Source organism: Numida meleagris, chromosome 11 (assembly GCF_002078875.1).
Source record: "Numida meleagris isolate 19003 breed g44 Domestic line chromosome 11, NumMel1.0, whole genome shotgun sequence".
Classification (NCBI taxonomy): Eukaryota; Metazoa; Chordata; class Aves; order Galliformes; family Numididae; genus Numida; species Numida meleagris.
Window position 1 is genome coordinate 14,003,018 of NC_034419.1, and position 14,277 is coordinate 14,017,294.

At 44.2% G+C, this 14,277-nt stretch overlaps 1 protein-coding gene across 18 annotated transcripts in view; it reads right to left on the reverse strand.

Moving 5' to 3' along the window:
* Window positions 1-14,277, reverse strand: part of MAGI1 (membrane associated guanylate kinase, WW and PDZ domain containing 1) — a 301,269-nt gene that overhangs the window by 17,384 nt on the left and 269,608 nt on the right. For all 18 annotated transcript variants that reach the window (XM_021409802.1, XM_021409816.1, XM_021409818.1 and 15 more), the window contains 4 exons: window positions 13,648-13,864; window positions 5,164-5,255; window positions 4,248-4,440; window positions 938-1,231 (listed from right to left, as the gene is read on the reverse strand). In XM_021409802.1, the coding sequence (XP_021265477.1) occupies window positions 938-1,231; window positions 4,248-4,440; window positions 5,164-5,255; window positions 13,648-13,864 (796 nt within the window). The remainder of the gene's footprint in view (window positions 1-937; window positions 1,232-4,247; window positions 4,441-5,163; window positions 5,256-13,647; window positions 13,865-14,277) is intronic.

A 14,277-nucleotide genomic window follows, 5' to 3' on the forward strand; every position in this document is an offset into this window, starting at 1 on the left:
CTAGCTCAGGCTGCCCAGAGCCCCATCCAGCCTGGCCTTGAGCACCTCCGGTAATGGGGCACCCACAGCTCTGGGCAGCTGTGCAAAAGCCTCATCTCTCTCAGAGTAAAGAATTTTTTCCTACCATCTAACCTAAATTTTCCCTCTTTTAGTTTAAAGCCATTCCCCCTTGTCCTATCAGACCGCGTAAGAAGTTGTCCCCCTCCTGCTTGTAAGCTCCCTTCATGAACTGCAAGGTTGCAATAAGGTCTCCCCGGAGCCTTCTCCAAGCTAAACAAGCCCAGCTCCCTCAACCTATCTTCACAGGAGAGATGTTCCAGCCCTTTGATCATCTTGTTTCAGCATTGTTTCTCCCAACTCTGAACAAACAGGTTTGGGAGGAGGAGACGAGGTGGAATGGGTAAAAAAATCCTGTTATTCTTTTCTTTAAAAAAAAAAATCCTCCATTTTATGTCTCACTAGCAAGGATGGTTAATTAAAACTTTCCAGCTATCAGCATGCTCACCCTGTAACGAGGATCAGAATAATCCCTGATTGCCAAAAAGAAGCTAATCAGCTGAGGCATTACTGCTTTTAGTGATGGCTCAATTCTGCCATCAGAAGACATATTTCCTTCTGCTTGCTCCCCTTCTGCATCAGAAAACAGCACCTCTGAGGGCATCCCTGGCTGCTCCTCTGAGAGAGAGCCCCAGGAAGGGGTCCAGCCCTCGTGGGGAACATCCATGGGTGGCATTTCTCATTCTGCTTTTCGTGACTCAGTGCTGAACAAAACCCAGGAGGCAAACACCTACTAAGTCTCAGCCTCTAATTAAACTATTAATTACACAAATTAGGGCACGCTCGTGACTTTTAATTAAACATCCCCACTTGCCTCCTTGAGCTGCAGCACTACAACCTGCGTCTCGCTCGAGGCGCGGTGCCAAACCCCAAGACTTACCGAACGTCGTCCCCGCCTCCGGTCTGCTCACCGACGAGACGATGACGAAGCCGAAGCCCTCGTTCTCACCACGGCGGATTTCCACATCATAGGGCTGGACCACGGCGCTGACCACGCCGCTGCCGCCTCCGCCGCCGCTGCCGATGCCGCTGGTGCTGCCGCTACCCGAGCTGACGGTGTTGAGGGAGTTCTGGCTGCCCTGCGGCGTTCGCTTCTCCTCCGTCAGCGAGGCCGGCTGGTTGCTGCTGTGGTGGGAAGAGGCTGGGGACGGGACTTCGTTCTCTGCCTTGGGGACTGGGGAAGGAAAAACAAGAGTGTCTGAGTGAGCTGTGCTGTTCAGTGCTTGACAAGTGCTGTGCGCTGAGAGAAAGACTTAAAAAAGGACAGTACCAGCTTTAATCTATCAGTCACAGCCAGAACAAGCAGGGGTTCTGTCCTTCATCTCCTTTCACCAGTACCCGCTCTGCTCAGTGGCAGCACTGACCACACACTCTCATCCCCTCCCGCACATGGCCATGCAGCTAAAGCCTTCCGCTGCCATAACCAGAGCAATTCAGTGCACTGCTGCACACATTGATGCTCTGTGGCATTTCAGCTTGGATTACATTAAGTCAAAGCTGTTCCCTTTAGATACCATATCCCCACTCCAGTTGACATATGTCATCGAATTATAGAATCATAGAATCGTTAAGGATGGAAAGACCACTAACATCATCTAGTCCAACTGCTTGACCATCTTCGATCATGTTCCTCAGTGGCACAACTACCCTCTACTTGAACACCTCCAGGGATGGTGACTCTACTCCCTCCCTGGGCAGCCTGGTCCTGTGCATTACTGCTTTTTCTGAGAAGAAATTTTTCCTAATATCCAGCCTGAACCTCTCCTGGCACAACATGAGGCCATTCCCTCTCGTCCTATCACTGTTATCCGGGAGAAGATGCCAACCCCCACCTTGCCACAATTTCCTTTCAGGCAGCTGTAGAGAGTAATAACGTCTCCTAGAGCCTCCTCTTCTCCAGACTGATCCATCCCAGTTCCCCCTCAGCCGCTCCCCATGAGACTTGTGCTCCAGCCCTTTACCAGTGTTGTTGCCCTTCCATGTGCACAAGCCATGGGGATTCAGAGTCAGAGCAAACATCCATCACTCAACACTTGTCTATTTTTTTCACTCAATGCTATCAGTTGGGTAGCACTGATTGTTTTTTAACATGATCATGATTAATAGTAACTACCCACACTAAAACAGAATAATTTGTGAACTAAGCTTTTCTAGATGGAAGTACAACCAATTTTCAACTGTACAGTCTGGCACAGTTGGGGGCAACCTTTAAACATTATTAACATTAACATTAATATTAAACAAGTATTTAACAGCCAGTGAAGTTGGAGGTGGTATTAGTTTAAAATCTAATCAGCTACCACAAGGCTTGAAGAAATCTCAAAAAATCTCTTAGTCCACACTCTGCTGAAGCCAGGGCCAGCTATACTTACTGTCAGTCCTGACAGATGTTTGTCTAATCTGCTGTTAAATATCTCCCCGGGCAATCTATTGGTTGTAATATCTAACTTAAATCTTCCCTGCTGCAACATAAGGCTATTATTTCTAGTTTTATCTCGCAGGCATATGGAGAACATATTATTCCCTCCCTCTTTGCGGCAGCCTCTTATAGTCTCAGGGAGTTTAACACCTCCTCCCCCTTCTCTGCTTTAGGCTAAACAATCCCAATTTGTTCAATATTTCCTCGCAGACCGTGTTTTTGAAAGCTCTCCTTATTCTCCCTGGTCCTCTGGACTCGCTCCAGTTGGGTCCTCTCCAACTCAAACATATCTTTCTTGAAGTGCCGGACCATGTTGCAGCTGAGACATCATCTGCTGGGAAAGCAGGAGAGCTCCCCACTGCCTACATTCCAGAACAATGTTGTTCTTTACCTGAGCCAACCCCAGGTAAGAATTGTGGCCCATGATAATTTCCATTTCTGATTACCCAGCCAGATCTCCACAGTCCAATTCTGCAGCTGAGAGCAGCATATTGCACTTGTCCCTATGGAATGTCTGACTCCATTAACCAGGTTGCTTGTTGCTTCTCCAATTTGTCTGGTAAACCAAAAGTTGAAAATCTTAAAAGCAACAGCAACAACAAAATGGATGCCAAACAAAATCTAAACTGTAAACCCATCATCCAAAGGAAAACAAACTTTAAAATATTCTTGAGAGTACATGATAGCACTTACGTACTCAAAGTACGTACTAAATACATAATATTCTACATATTAAGAATATATTCTACATATTAATACATTCTACATATTAAGAGTGCATAAACATTCCCCTGTACAGATCTCAGGCCATGGAGTACCCATTTAGGTGAACACTTTCTCTAGTGGTATGTAGATGAGAGGAGCAGTAAGGGACCAAAATTCAGGAATAGTCTTCTCAGCAAAGTTATGCTGGAATTTAAAAGCCTGCAAATATCAGGTGAAAAAAGGGATACTGAATAATTTATCCTAGAGTAAGTGTCCAGATTTGAAATGATACAGAAATAGCTCTGCACAAGCCCCTGAATGAAATAGCAAGGTTTTATATCAGAATTTTTCATGCATCTAAATCTTTTATAATTTCCAGCCTGGAGGCTGTAAAACTAGATATAAAATCCATGCACAAAGACAATACCAAAATTCACCTGCCCCTCTCTTCCTTCCGACCCCCATCTCCTAAAACTTTCCCCTCTTTGTCAGGAATGACAGATACTCCTCTGATGTAGGCAATTAGAGCAGGGATATAACTCAGCATTTAACCCACAACAGGAAGAAGGAAAGAAATAAGAAGTGAACATTTATTCAATATTGTGTGGAAGGCACTCAGCCCTGGATAAGATAAAGACATGTTTTAGAGGTACTGCTCCAGTCCTGGCCTCCACTGTGGGTCTAATTTTCTACCTGCTGTATTAATATTCTTTAAGCCTGAAGTACCTCACTGCCTATTTTTCTGCAGATGCCAGAATTTGAAAACTATGTATATAATGTATACAACGTAAAGGATATGTTGTGACTGAACACTTCTCCATTTTAACAGAAACAATAACGAAGACTAGAAAACACAAGTGAAACGGGGACAGTCGTGACTAGGAACAAAATATTTGATACCTGTTTGATTAAGAACAAAAAAGGCAAAAGGCTAAAAACAGCCACAGGAGCAACACCGCATTCCCTGAGCTTTCCCAGCACTACAAGGAGGAGCTTTTGTTCTTTAAACCGTAACAGATGGAGTCTGGCAAGAAAATCCATCCCACGGATGGACACTGCGGCCTACCTGTGTAAACTACTTTGCGCCTGACGGTCAGATTGACGTGACCTTGCTTGGCCGCCTGTTGCATAAGCTGGACAACAAGCTGGTGCGACTTCCCGACCACGGGCGTCCCATCCACGCAGATCAGCTCGTCGCCAGACCTCAGGCGGCCGTCGGCATCAGCAGCACCCAGCGGTACAATGTGACCGATGTAAATCTGACGAGTTGGCGCAAATGGGAAGAAGGGAAGAAAGAATGAGAAACGAGAACCAGTAATGCTCAATAGCCAGCTGGAAGCAAGAGGTACACTAATTTACTGGAGACCAGGAATTGTTGACAAATGGTCAGGAGAGTTGCTCCTGTGGAAAACAGCCTCGAGTTCGTCTAGCCACACCATGAAAACTGCAGTCAGGATGCTGACATCTTTTTGCTTTAGGCAGTCCACTCGCTCTACTGACAGACAGCCTTGGGAAATGTGCTCAACCAGACAGTGACCAGTGGTTAAAAGCACTGAGAGTCCTGTCAGGGAGCTGAGATTGAGCTATCCTTCCAGGTGCCTCCAGGGTTTACAAGTTCAGTACCACTGGCCTGTCCACCAGTTTTGCTTTGAGTTGCTCCAGTATTAAAAGGGATTAATGGAAACTACTTGTAAACCTGCCCAGGACATCTTTTCCTCAATGTCCAAATCACTTCAGAGCTACCGGTCTACTAAAAAAAACAAAAGGAACAGCAAAGCAAGTCAAACTTCTTTCAGATATGAGGATTTGAGTCTGTTTTTTGGGGGGGCACAGTGGGGAGGAGTTGTGAGATATATAAAGTCATAGTCTACTACTTATTTTAGCAAGGATGGCACAACACAGCTTTGCATGTTTGTATGTGCTATTGCTGTGCTTCTGGAAGACATGGGAGTTAAAACAAGCCCACTTCTAGATGTACTCACAGGTTCTCCAGGCTCATTTCCACCCAGAATCCTAAACCCAAAACCGGTTTCCTTTCTCCATAGAAAGATATCCTGCTCTTGGTAATCTGGAACTGAAGGAAAGAAAGAAAGCCATTAGTTTTAATCAAAAAACAGAACTATATACCCATATCAGCACTACTCTGATGTACATGTAGAAGAATCTGTAGTGAAGTTTTAATCATTAAATGAGGTGGTCTTGAACTTTAAAATATAATTAAGAACATTTATAGGTTTAAGTAGTAAAGGATTATAACTTAAATCACTATGAAAAATTATCCCATGGTTTCTACTTTCTAGTTGTCTAATTGTGATTTTATCACTGTAGTTTTTCCTTCCATCAATATTAGCACCATTACTAAGTGCAAAAGCCTCTTCCAAACCATCAATACATGTGTGTGTACAACACAGAATCACTCTGCCAGAAACAATAGAGCTGCCTCCTCTTTCACTGGAGACAAAAGAGCCACTTGTTATGACTTCTACTGTTTAATTAACTTTCACAAGCATAGTTTGCTATCTGTCTGCTGACACTGCTTTAAATAATGACGGGACAGATCCCCGACTGGTGTAAACCAGGAGGGTTCCTCTGAAAACAGTGGAGCTCTCCAGACTTCCACTTGCTCGTGTATGGCTTTTATAAAGCTACTGAAGGGACAAAACCAGCTGGAAACATGAATAAAGACCAGCCTTACCTACTCATTAGTATGGAACACCAGCAAGGTTTTCACAATGAATATTACATACAGCGGAGCACTAACCTTGAAGTGCGGTTGAACAGAAATGTTTTATATTAACTTATTCATGGCTGCTTTCATCCCTTTTCTAAAATGCAAAATTAATTGCTAACATTAAATCATACCAGAAGACAACTTCGGGTTCATTTAATATTTATTAGTGGGTATCTATAACATTGACTAATTTTGTAATGATCCCCTCCCAGAATTTATTGCTAATGATCAAAAAAGCTATTCCTTTACAAGTCAGCTGCCTATATCTTTAGTGAAGAAACCAAAGTCTATCAGCCACGAACATCATTTCAGAAAGTGCAACTCAGATACCGAACATAGCACATTCAAGAAAACACGATCTACATTTCTGTATCTATGAGCAGATAACATGTTTGTTTTCCATTAACAATGGGGAGTGTCTGATAGGGCCCTAACTGCATTTTACACCATTAGTGCCTGTTGGTTCGGGTTTGGTCTTTTGGTGCTCTTCAGTGTTAAGGCTTTCGGCTGGCTCTGACGCTGTCTCTTCAATGACTCATCACTGGATTTAAAAAATAGGAACTCAAGTCCTGGAAACACTGCAAATTGCAGGAACAGGTGAGTGCTCAGGCACATGTCTGGTTTGACATTTGCATTCAAACTGGTTCATACCCATGGATATTACATAAAATATTTTCACATTTTAAGCATCTGCAGCTATAAACCAAGCTTGAGACCTCTGCATGTTACCTTCCTGAACCAGAGGCTAACTTCTGCCCAGCTACAATTACAGAATAACCAGGTGAGGAGCACGCTGGAAGCCTTTGCTGCGCATCAGTTTGGCTGAAGGCAGCTTGCCATCGCAGGGACAGCCCGACAGCAGAACTCACACAATGAATTAATTGCTGTTTGTCACTGCCTCCAGTGAGTGGGAGCGTGAAGAGCAGACACACTGGGAAGTGCCTCTCCAGCACTTCGCAGGCTTTTTTGGCAAAGGCTGGCCCCAGCCAATTAATAGCGCATGTTGGATCTGTCAGAGGCAAAATGGCTTCTGCAGAGAGCTGCAGCGTGGGCCTGTTTTCTCGGCCTCTCTCAACACCTTCCCATTTGTCATCTCTCCAGCCTCGCTGAGCGGTGCCGTATGCTCCTGGTTTGGCACCATGAGCCAATTAGCGGCCGTGGGGAACAGTGGCGCGCCGAGATGTGGTGGTGGGGCCAACAAAACACACATCTGCACCCAAAGCAGCAAGTTCATTCACAGGCTGCTCCTTCTGCTGGAAGGATCACAGGAAGGTGAAACACAAATACAACAAACACACAGACAACACGCAGTGTGAGTACAAACCCAACAGAACTCCTTTTACCACTTTTTGCTCCAGCTCTGCAGTAGGCGATGCACTGTGAAAACCCCATCCATCCCTGTGCTGCCACACAGCTGAGTGGGGCTGTGCTAGAGAATCACATCAGCTTCTCCACTATTCAGCAGCACTTCAGCAGAGCCACCTTCATCACAGAATCAGAGAATCGGTTGAGTCAGAAGGGACCACTAAGGGCCATCTGGTCCAACTTCCTTGCAATGCACACCTACAGCTCCATCAGGTGCTGAGAGCCCCGTCCAGCCTGACCTTGGGTGTCTCCAGGGACAGGGCATCCACCACCTCTCTGGGCAACCTGTGCCAGTGCCTCACCTTCTCTACTTAAAGGGAAAATTTCATGGTGGTGCTGAACTCTTAGGTTTAAAATGAATGAAAAAGAGATCTCCAGGAGTAATTTGTAACAGCTTTGCATCTTGACATGATACAAACATGTATACAGCCCAAAGGAGTAAAACTTGCCAGTCTGCTCATCCTGGCCTAAACCAGACTGCTTGGAGAGCCTCGCAAACGTGGTAAGAAGCGTCGTGTTGGGGCCAGAAGAACAGATGGAAGATGTGAGTGCTGCGGCCCTGAGGGCAGGTTCAGGATGGAAACAGGAAGGTGATGTCTCCACCACCACCAGACAGTATGCAGCCAAGCAAGTGCCTCGCACCTCCATGGCCAACCTTCCACACTGCCCTGGTGATGAAGAGACCCCACCACGGAGCGGCAATGACACCAGAACAGAACACCATGGGACACAGATACATTCCCGGCACAATCTTACATTCTCCAAAACTCGTGGAATTGATTTCTCTCTCTCTCTCACCCTTGCTCAGTCCAGTTGCAGGCGAAGGTGACATAGCTGTAATATTAATTTTACAGTTTTGCAAAGCTTAATGTATCTGCTTTCTTATTAGTTCATTTAATTAATTTTGACTGTATGGATCATGTTAGGCTTGCATGCACATAATTGCTAAGGTTATAGCTCTATGGATAATTACATACCAACTTTTACATCTACTTGCACGTCTGTGTATATGTGGATACAGTATACACACACCTAGGAATTTATACATTTATGCATATGCATGCAGGCGTATTTGAGACTCATCATTTTGTCCTTAAAAATACATTCCTACCAAACAAAAATCAACATCACGACCCAGCAAGTTTTCCAAGTGGAAACCCTCTCTCTAACGTTAAAAGAAATTCTAAGTACATGGTGATGAACAATGAAATCAGTGATTAATTACTTCTCCTATATAGAGTTTAGAAATTAGTGTGTTGCATATAAAAACATTCTGTCTGATATCAGCTTCAAGAAAAGATGGATTCAGAAATATCAGTATGAGCTTGCTTTAGTCACTAGCTCATTTGAGGCTGCAACACTTCCAGTGACTCACATCTTGGCAGCACGCAGAAGTTTTAAGGCGCAGATTCAGTATATAAGGACACACTTGAATTTACAAATGGGATAGTCTCACTGGAGCTGCTGGAGAGTTTCAAGTGCTGACTATACCTGTGATTTCACCATAAATCCCGTGTGATTCCTCACTCGCAGGAGAATCCTACTTTCTAAACCATCCTATTGCACGAAAATTAGGCCCCTCCTAACCAGACATCCTCCACATCTGTGTGCTCAAGTGCACAGCTCCAAGTGCCGTCTCCCATTCATTTAATAAAGGAGCAAGGGCCCTTCACTATCGCCTTCAAGTCAGTCTGACCAGAAGGTGGCTGCAATTTCCTGAGAGCATTTCTCTTCTCCATTTAAGTTAGAAAGTATTGAACGTTTGGTACCGTTGTGCAAATATTTTTAATTCTATGTAATTGGTAGTGAGTGAACGCTACACACTGGGATCATGCCTTGTTTGTATTATTTTAATTAGATTGGGGGAGAGAATCCTACTAAATAAATCACGTGTCTGAAAATAAAATTCTAATATTAAAGATAAATTAGAATATTTTAAAAGCTTTAACAATTATCCATAGTTGTCTGCTTTACTTTTAATTAAATGCTTAAGCCCTTCAAAGGGATTCATTAACACATCTGCAATTCAGATTAATTCATTTTGTCACTGCTGTTTTGACAGATGGCCATATGTAGGATACGGTATTTTGCAAAGCAGTCAGGCCACATGAGAAAAATTTGACAACAGATTGTGTTAATCTTTGAGGAAGTTTAATAATACGTTGAAAAATAAAAAAGCATATTATAAAAATATATTTTCAACAAAACACCACAAGATTTCAGAGTTGCAGCTCTCTTGTAAACTATTCAATTACAGTTTGTCTCACTGACTGCTCCTCACGCACATCATTCCTGGGTCTTGGAACTGCTCCACGTTTTAAGCCTTAAGGGCTCATCCTTCTCTCTGATTCATGTGCACAACTCCCACGGGCAGCAGCAAGTTACCCATCAAGAGGAGCTCAGGCAGCTGAAACTTAGCCCCAGCAAAGAGTGCGCTTGTTCCCACCACCAAAAGATCTGTTTTCAGATTCGCTCACCACAAAGCTGGCTATTCTTGAAAGCCTTAATCCAGCAAGCATTGCAACTCAGGGCCATACTGCAGCAGAGTGTTTGAATTCAGTCTTAGCCTTAAAGCATACAAGTCCCTTTTGGTTTACAGCTTAAAATTAAGCTTTGTTGGACAGCAGCCCGAGCCCTGAGCACTTTGGAGGGCTGATCCCCCCACTTAGGGGAGCAGCACGTGAAAGACCTTAAGGTTGCAGTTCAATGTTGCTGCCATTCAGCCAGAGCCCAGGCACAGTTATGGAGCCATCACTTAGCTTTGCGTTATTAATTCGAGTTTAATTTTTCTATTTTTCTTCTTCCCCTCCCCCCCCCCCCCCCCAGGCAATGTCTGTAGTTCTCCTCCACAAAATCTGAATGCTTCCTGATATTAAGATGCATTGGGAAAATTGAAAAATACAGTTTTACAAAATTATGGATTATTCAGCACTTTTGAACCGAATTCTGATCTACCAACAGCTTCAGTGAGACAAGCCAGATAAATCAAATATAGTCTGCTTCTCTTAAACAGTGATCCAAAAAATAGTCAAAGAAATGAAGAATGCACTTTACCAATCCTGAAAAATTAAATGGCTGCCTCTGTGCTTTCCATATCCGCACCGTTAACATTAATAACAGGGGGATGCACTCCCAGTCAAAAAGGCAGTAGGTGGTCATTAGAGATTCAGTACTTTTTAGAAACATTCTGGAGACAATGTATTCACATGCTGAATTAAGCCTCTTTATATTATTATTCTTAGATGGAAAAAAGAAATTCTGGCTGAGCTGTGGCTAATGAATTCATCTTGTTATGTCAACTGCACTTGAAAAACTGCACTATGTTCTCTTCATACTCAAATGGTTTCACAAATGGGACTAAATAAAACATTGATGATGATCTAATGCCCTGAAATTCTCTCTTCTTTAACTTCATCATGTATTTCAACACAGGATTTTTTTCTGTCTCTTGGTACACTTGTTGAGGATTCAAAACACTGCTTCTTAAAAGACCATTGTATTATTCCTTTCAGGCTTACTGAAAATGTAAGGCAATGAATCAACAGGCAGCAAGCCCTACACTGGTCAGCATGGAGGGCCAACCTGGGGCTCCCTGGACTCACCCAAAGTCCCAAATAAAGGAGGTATCAACCAATCTCAGCACTGGCACAAGGGTGGTATCCCCCTGCCGTGCAACAGATGCTCATTTAGTGTTGCTCATGTCTTCATCAGAAGAGTTCAGAGATTCACACCTAGCACCCAAAGCAACAGATGCTAAGGGAGAAGAGATGCCAGCCCCAGCCCCAAAGTCAACGGGAATGGGTCCTCAAGCAAAGAGGAACTATGACTGCTCCACCAGAAGGCAAAGGAAGAACTGGGTTTGAACCGAACTGCAGCTGAGTGAAAACATGAAGAACCACACAACTGAAGAAGACAGTGAAGCTGGAGGCACAGGGAATGGTTTCTCCCATCCTACAGCCTGCGGTGCTCCCTACAAGTGGTTGCTGTGAAGTGAGTCTCCATGGGATAATTCATTTTCTTCACAGAGCAGCCAATATTTGTCCACTTTTCATGCAGATCAGACACAGGAAGGAAACATGGTGGCTCACCCCAAGCTCCTCAGGCTGAGGAGGTGCTGGGTTTCAGCTGTGAACTACAATCTCCATTCATGAGACAGAGGAGTGGGACGAAAGGTAAGGGCTTCCTGGGGGCAGGAGAAAGAGATGACCCCTGATCTATAAATAAAACCACCAGTAACGCTTTGGGATCAAACCACAACAAGAAGTATGTGTAGACCATTGCCTTCCTGGTTTCCTTCACCTTCCACTGGGTGCAGCAAAGCATCAACGCAAGGTAAGAGCATAGGTTAATGCCCAGGGAATGGGTTTCACTTCAGCTTAGAGGCTGAAACTCATTAGTTCCCAGACAGTTCTAGTGGCATGTGCAAGGAGATACGGTATCATCACACTTCTGACATTCTCAAGAAAAAAAAACAACGGATGCATGGAACCAGTAAATCTCAAAAACACCTTTCTGGTAAGGAAATAGCAACAGGACAAAATGTTGGTAGAAAAGCACTGATGTTCAAACAGGTAGGTCTCATCTGGTAGAGAGGCAGGAGACACGGACTGAAGAAAAGAAGAGGACTGAACTCACTACATGGAGATGCTGGCCATGGAAAGATGCAAGAGGGAAGCTGCAGGGGCAAAGCAGACCCAGCACAGCAAAAGGCCAGAGCAGAGGGGATTGTGGCAGAGAGTAAGATGGGTGTAGGAAGCCAGCAGGTCAACAGATGAGGAACAGACTCTGGAAGGGCTCTGCTCACAAACAAGGACAAAACCTCTACGAGATACTGACAGCCATTGAGGAAAGAGAGAGATTTAGCATGTGGTGTTGGAGGAGGACACTGAAGGTGACAGCCCGAATGCGCCCTTCAGAATTGCTCCGCCTCAGCCTCAGGATTTTATCGGGAAAGACAGGCAGGAGTTAATGCTGCTAAGCTGATACTAATGACTAATTAGTATGAGTTAAACTGTTAATTAGAATTTACTGAAGTAGCTGCAGGGGTTCAGAGGCAATGCCTGTGCAGTGCCTACGGGAACACGAGCTGAGCAAGGGTGATGCTGGTGTCAGGAGATGGCCTCAGCCATCCGGGCAGGGCTAGAAGGGGCTCTGCCCACAGCTCTGTGGGGCTGAAACCCCTATCCCTCCTCTCTCTGCCCATTTTCCCCATTTCAGTGAGACATGTGTGCGAGTTCAGTCCCAGCACTTCTCTGTGGACCGGCACAGCGAGCCCAAGAGCCTGCATGGTCAGGAGCGCACCTAAGCCCTGGAGAGAGAAAGGAAGCAAAGCACAGAAGCTAAGACACCTACAAACTGCATGGCTGAGATATTCAGTCTGAAGAGATTCATCTTCAGCCAAGAAACCATGACTCATCGTTTAATTTTTCCAGGACATAAGATCTAGAAGTGATTCATTTGGTCAGAAAAAAACAGTTGTACCGTTTTTCATTCTGGGGTAGTGTTCATTTCAGATCATTTCTACCAATTTCCAGTTAGCAGGTGGAAAGTAAACTCTTACGGTACCAAGACTGTGAATCTCCCTTTACAGTAACTACAGAAACTACTGTCCTTGGAAATGAACCTAATTCACTTTAACTCTTTCTTTAAGAAGTTGTTGCAGATTTGATCATCTTCAGCAGTGCAATTAAAGCAAAGCCAGACTGTTTATTTTGTTTGCAGAGAAGAAACTGATTGAAACCACATTTACAGCCTTGGAACAGAGTCAAAGTCCTTCTGAACTATTAGCCAAGTATGCAGATTATTAATTGCCATAAAAGCCATTTACAATATGCATTTGATATCTGTATTGTTAAAGCGTCTGCTCTGGTCAAAGTAAAATAGCTTAGCTGGATTTTCTCCTCCCTAGAGTGAGACTGGAAAGCATCTGATACGAATTTCAGCAAACTAAACACTTCGCTTCCTTACTGAAATTCCTGTGCATATCAGTCAATGAGTCTTAACCTCAAAAAAGAATTTAGGATCTGGATAATAAACTTTGAAATTTTCCTTCAGTTTAATTTATAAGCAAAAAAAAAAAAAAAAAAGAAAAAAGAAAAAGGGGAAAAAAAAAAGAGCAGTCTTTAATTTTAACAGGATTCTTGGTATTAGGCTTTGGTCTAAGCAACCCTTTCGGGAGATGATCTAAGCTCATTCCTCACCAGAAAGGAACATGCCCCTCTATCAGGCAGCATCGCTGGCAGATAGATTAACACCCTGAAGCCTTCTATTTGCAATATAGATCTAAAAGACGCCGTCCTTTGCAAAGAAAATACAGAGAGCGCAGCTGCCGTAGCCGTAGCCTTAGCAACCACACCTGCTTTATACTCACGTCGGCTTTCATACATGCTCCTGGACTGGGCCCAGATTTTGAACGGATCTGGCTTTTTCTGCCCAGAAGCGTCGGGTTGGTCGGCAGCCGGCGGCTCGGCGGCGGGGTACTCCGGCAGCACCTGCGCGCTGTGAGCGGGGGACGCGGTGTGCCCGCTGCGGTGGCTGGAGACGCTGTGCTGAGAACTGTTTTGGCTGTCTTTCCTTTCAAGTGGTTGCTGTAAGGAAGAAAGCGAGCGGAGAGTGAGAGAGAACAGACGGTTATTGGTCTTTGAGTGGGTGTTTTCCATCAATTTTTCTCCCTTCTTTGATCAGGCTTTCTGCGTGCACATAAGTAAATATATAAATCACAGCTTTGCTGCCACCGGTTAATGCTGGGTACAATTAAATTCCCCGATGACACATTTTGATAGACTGACAGAAAGAGATATGCAAAACAAAGTCATTTATCAGAAAAAAAAACAACATGCAGCTCTCCATCTTGCACGTAAAACAAATCTCAATCTCATTCTAGGGTACAAGTTTCAGCGCACTTATGTCTTCCTACGTAAGTCAGAAAAGCTCAGCCACCTTCTACTCAGATCACATTAAAGTCTGACTCGAGCTTGCAAATAAACAGAACTACGATCAA